At 35.0% G+C, this 6000-nt stretch overlaps 1 protein-coding gene across 1 annotated transcript; it reads right to left on the bottom strand.

Annotated features, from left to right (window-relative positions):
• Positions 1 to 2101: 2101 nt before the first annotated feature.
• On the bottom strand, positions 2102 to 4801 carry LOC133823712 (zinc finger CCCH domain-containing protein ZFN-like). The gene is made up of 6 exons (XM_062256558.1): positions 4211 to 4801; positions 3915 to 3930; positions 3562 to 3690; positions 3277 to 3399; positions 2303 to 2364; positions 2102 to 2204 (listed from the first exon to the last, which is right to left on the bottom strand). Exons 1-6 carry the CDS (start codon positions 4612 to 4614, stop codon positions 2102 to 2104), a joined length of 837 nt encoding a protein of 278 aa, XP_062112542.1. The 5' UTR covers positions 4615 to 4801.
• Positions 4802 to 6000: the final 1199 nt, after the last annotated feature.

The raw sequence follows: 6000 nt of genomic DNA, 5'->3' as shown, positions 1-6000 counted from the left end.
GATGAAAATGCAAATACATAATCAAACTTTAAGAAGCAAGTCTTTACCAACATTAACTGGTTACAAGGGGTTCTTCATTTGAGTCACTAGTACCCCAAACAATGCCAAAGTGCATAATCAAAAAAATTTGACGATGTTTATGTACACACATATATGTACCTTTGAAGAGATCTTGCGATCAAAAGTTTCTGAACACTGACAACAGTTGTAGCATTGAAGTTGATAGCTAGTTATCATAAAAAAAAAAACACAGTGAGTAGCGCTAAAATAGTACTTTAAAATAGTTATAAGAATATTTTTTAAAAACAAATCCTCTTTTTTTTGGATTATAAAGCACCTCTCAAGTTTACCTAAGAAGCACTGCAAAAAATCAATGGCCCACATGTAACTGTTGGTATCTCACGAAAGAAGCCAAATTGATTACAAGTCAAGGTCACCAAGGTGTGAACTTCAATGTCAATCATTATGCCTAGGATCAGTGATGAGAGAAATAAAAGCCAATCCTGAAGCATAGCTCCACTGCACTAAAGCGCTTCATCTACCGCCCAATAAACCCTCAGCTTATGGCTCATCCACATTAGTGTATAACCCATCAACATTATAATATGAATTTAAATGGTATGAAGCTCATAAATTTTGGAGAACTCATATGTAGAAAGAGAACAATAAGTCATAAAGTATTAAAAAAGAAAAAAAAAAGAATACCATGGATTGAGCAGAAACAGAAAAATAGGTTAAGCCAAAACTTCTAGCACATTAAAATCAGCAAAACTAACACAAAGTTGATGAATATGCACATGTTGATTAGAATTAGCATACCTTTAGAGGCTGCTCAGCCTGTTGGTTACCCTTTCTCCAGAGGTTTCTCTAAAAATGCATGAGGACACTACATTAGCATAATAATTTTGTAGATAAATTATTATGCTCCTTCCTAAAAAAATTATTGAGACAATTTTCAAAATTAAGCTTATTATACCTTTTAACTGCATATATTGAACAATAAACAATGGCAAAACCTGTAACTACCAGAAAATAAATTATTATTATTATTAAGCTCCTCTACTTCATGTTCTTCTTCTTCTGATTCTCTATTTTCATTTAAGCTCAAATTCTCAACAAATTTATCATTTTCCTTCATCTCCTAAACAAAAGAAAATATTACAACACTAGAGTTTAGTATTAGAAAGAATTAAAAATAACAAAAATTTCGTGAGAACCAAATAGAAATACCCCATATTGTATTTTGTTGAGGCAAAACTAGAAAATTTGAAAACTAACCAGATCATGCAATGGAAAAGCAAGAGATACCCAAGTTTTAAGAAAATGGTACCTGGAATCCAAAAAGTCTCTGGATAATTCTTCTATGAACAAATCAACTCTATGTCTATTACTCACAACTGCCTCCCCTTTCACAACACCAAGAATAAATGGATACATTGTTTTGAAAGGTCCAACTCTAGATTATCCAGTAGCACTTTATTATGCATTGTTGTTGCTGCTGCACTGCCTTTTCCAGCGTGGATGTTCCCTTGAAAATTGTAAACTGCACCTCTCTCATATACTTTGACAGCTAAAGAAATTTACAACCAAACCACATTACTCATTTTTAATTTGTAAGACCTAAAAACCAAACAAAATCTTTTAATGGTGTCATGAAATATATATACACTTACTCGATCATCACTCATCTTTGTGAATCCAAGCTTGTTTGTCCAGATTGACCCTGCTTCCTCAGCAGCAGGAAGCACAATGTTTTCCACATTCACTGAAACCAACAACTTCTCTATACATGAAAATAATACTTGGAAATAGCCCTGTTATAACAAACCAAAATATACCAACTTAATAGTTATTCTTCTTCTGCTTCTTAACATTAACGAAAAGAAAACTAAAATACTTAGACGAAGAAAAAAAATGAAAGTTTCATTTGTTCCTACTTTCCGTTGGTGTTCTCTAGTTGTTGCCACTATGGGAAGCTCGACTACCTCACGACAAAATATCCTAAGAAGACCAGCTGATACAACAATAGACCTGTGTGGATGGATGCATTTGCAAAAGAAAGGTATTATACTCGTATCAATAACCAATTAAAGAAAGAACATTAACATAACATATTGCCCAATATAATATTAGAAAAGGCGTAGTACCTCATAGTTAAAACTACACAGTACATTCCTCCAAACTCTTGACCATAAATGTTTCTTCTGCAAATTTCCAAAGCAAATGACATCATAAATTAAGATTCTATGCTTGCCAATATATTATCACATAAATCACAAACTAATAGGCTAACTTTGCTTACCCATACACCATAACAGGAATCAAATCACGACCAGATCTTGCTACCATAGGATCAAAACACTCCTGTGCATTACAAATCAGAAAATTAGATGCTATTTGTGAGAGCCTATGGAAATTACAGAAACTCATGACACATACAACATATTTTTCTCCCCCAAAAATTAATCCCCGCTGTCTAAATGGTTAATGTCGTGAATATGTAAAAAGGATAAGTTAAACAAAAAAATACACATCTAATCAACACTTAAATTGATAACTCCAATAAACATTCAGGAAAAAAAGAAGAAGAAAGCAGAAATTGCTGCCAAATTCAATCAAAAAATAGTATCTTATTTTTTAATAAACTATTTTCAATCAATATATGTATATATTTTAATATATATGTGTGTGTGTGTGTGTAAGCTTGAAATATAATTATATATGTGGTGGAGAGCTCTCAAGAGCCATCCACCATAAAGATAACATGAATAGAATTCTTAAATGTTGTTAAAAAATTGTACTATTGAAGAACCCACTGTGTCACATGAAATATAAATCAGTTTCACAGTCATTAGGAGAAAAGTATCCAGTACATATTTAAAAGAAAAAAAACATCACTTAAATGATAAAAATAAATATGACAAGGGAAAGGGTGATTACTATTTTCATCACCGAAACATGATTCTTAAGATATTTCTTAATAGTTCTCCTACTTGTTTTAGACAAACTTATCACATAGTTTCGCATCCATCAAGAAGCAACCGCCAAATAATTTTTTCATTAAAAAAAAGGATCATTCAAGCAAAAAAGTAATAGATTGAAGTCCTATAAAGGATAAAGTGCATTAATAAAACCAAAGTTTGCAAGCATAAGCAACTAATGTCAAATGCAAACTAAAATATTTGAATAGACTCCCAATCTTCAAAACTTAGTATCATCGCTACCCTTTAAATAAGCATGGAAATGAGTAGAATTTCTGGTAACATAATAACTTACCCGGAAAATAGCAGCAGACATTGATAGAAATGGCAGATGTTCTTGATATCGACTTTTTCCACTTAGAATTCGCCATTGAATTTCATCCTCTGCTCCATCAATAAACAATCCTTTATCTGCATGCTTCTTAAGTATGATATGTGATAATGAAGCTGGAACAATCTTTGGTCTAAGTGATACCGAATTTTGTAGAGCTAAATGAATCCACATAAGATGACCACAAGCAACTATTGCAGATTTTATATGTTGAAAGGTTAAACTATAGACAGAACAATGATGTTATACCACTCGGATTGGAAGACCAACAAAGTTAAACTCTAGAACTGGTGCTAATGGTGCTGCAAAAGTCTTTCCTCTAGTGTGGTTATATTTACACGCTTTTCGAAATTTACATCCCCCTGACCTCAAATAATACTGCAAGAAGCTCAAGATTTTATAGCACCATAAAACTGTTATTAGTCCAAAAGACACATTGCAGTCGAATATGTGGTATTAAAAGAGAGTAAAAAAATCTCCTAAAATCTTATAATATATAACTTTTAACATTCAAATAATCAGAATGAATCAAATGAAAAAATTTACAAAACAAGAGACAAAGATCAAATTATAATATATAGAATTATTGTAATTATAAAAACCTTACATTCCGACTGCCTTTCTCCATGCCAAGAGCAAACAATACATCAAAACGAGTGTCTCTAATGTTATCCATAACCAGCAAAATTCCCCCAACAAAACCCACCAACCATAACACAACCCAACAAAGAAGTACATAATATATATAGATACAAATATCAAAAAAGGTAAAAGAAAAAAAGACACTAAATAGATAAAGACCCACAAAGATAAAGACAACGCATACAAAAACAACTTCATTTTGTGGTGAAGTATTGATATAAAATTATATGGGTAAGAATTGAAGAATTAGAAGAAGAAGAAGAAAAAAAATACATGATTGCTTCTTTTTCTAACTGGGTGATTAAACTTGCAATTGGATCCAAACTTACACGTTCCAGTCTTGAGGTAAAATGAGCAATCTTCAGCTTCAGGCCTCACTGGATACTGATACTTTTGAATACCACCACCATACCCGTTCTTCTTATCCATCTCACTGCTACCATTATTTACTTCACTGCCATTTTCAGTCTCATTTCCACTCTTATTCTCTCCCACTCCACCATCTTCATCATCGTTCTCTTCTACTTCTCTCTTCCTATCCTCATCTTCATCCTCATCCTCATCCTCATTTTCATTCTCGTTCTCACTCCCATTCCCATACCCATACCCATCCTCATTCCCATTCTCATTTCCATCATCACTTCCATTCCGGCTCCCCATTTCTTCTCCACTCAAATCCCTGTCAACAACCTTTTCCTCATCCTTCTCTTCTTATTTTTCTTCTTTCTTCTCCTCCAAATCCGATTTCAGAACCGGCTCTTCCTCGTTCTCCTTCAATTCCAAACTCGCAAGCTCCTGATGAATAAAAGCTCCGCTTACCTCCTCTTACTTCTCCTTCTCAACCGCCCCATGAGCTTAAGCTAATCGAACCAAACAAAATGAGAATAATAATAAATAAATAAATAAAGGTGATAAATAAGCTAAGAGTGAAAGAACTGATCGTAAGGGCCTCCCTCATGGCGATCGGACCGTTAGTCGCCGCCATAGTTGCTCAGATTGGATGAGTCGAACAATTTTTGCCTTGGAAACACAGTCGATGATGGTAGGCGATAGAAAATTGTTTAGAGGTTTGGAAATAAAAAAGTAGAGGCAAATGAAAAAGTAAAAAGTAGAAGATAACATTAGTAATACTATTATATTCATATGTTATGGAAAGGGGTATTTGGTGTAGTGATAAAGCACCTGTGAGCCGAAGCCCAGCAAGAAAACTCAACACAAAACATATAATATATGCATAACTATCCACAACATACAACAAAATAGCAATTAGGATAAACACATAGCGGCCAATGCCATCCTAGGCACTTTACCAGGCCCTGGGTTCGTGGTCTTCACCGAGAGGGTGGCTATAGCATTCTAGGAGGGTCACTCCCTAACAGCCCGCACTCCGCGTGCTCAACACCGATCCCGCCCCTTGCCGTACCCGGCTTGTTGCCGTTCTCGGCCTTTGCCATTCCAGACCTTCCCCGTTCTCAGCCTTCGTCGTTCACTCGCAAACATGCATCACATAGCATAATATTCATAGATATTTAAATGCATATTAAACATAAGCTTTAAGGCCGCACCCTGCAATACAAACAATAGGGCCACACCTTGCTATATGGGTACAATAGTTTTCTTACCTGTGTCCCGAGCTATCTGAGCACCGCGATCCCAAGCATAGTCCTTTGACCTGAGCCTCATTGAAAACATACTCACAACGCATTCATAATAACCATATGTCAAGTTCTAAACAATAAATAACTTTGGAATATTAATCTAGCCTTCGGGACCTTGGATTCTACTAATCCGGGTAGTAGGATCCTTCTCGAGCCTTAACATTCAAGTTCTCGAGCTAAAAACTCTTAACTTCCCTTTTTCTTTCCATTTAGGGCCGCGACCCACTACTTAGTCAGAGGCGAGGCCCTCCCAGCTGAAGGACACGGGCCGCGGTGCGCCTAGGCAAAACAAAGGCCTTCCAGCCTTGATAACTCTACAAAATAAAGTTATTTTACCACAATTTTTATGCTAATTGTTGCTTAGCCTTTGATCTTTTAAGTAATTTAT

The sequence above is a fragment of the Humulus lupulus genome, chromosome 3, assembly GCF_963169125.1.
Source record: "Humulus lupulus chromosome 3, drHumLupu1.1, whole genome shotgun sequence".
Lineage (NCBI taxonomy): Eukaryota > Viridiplantae > Streptophyta > Magnoliopsida > Rosales > Cannabaceae > Humulus > Humulus lupulus.
The sequence above is the reverse complement of the archived record's forward strand: the minus strand, read 5'-3'. Positions and strand labels throughout refer to the sequence as shown.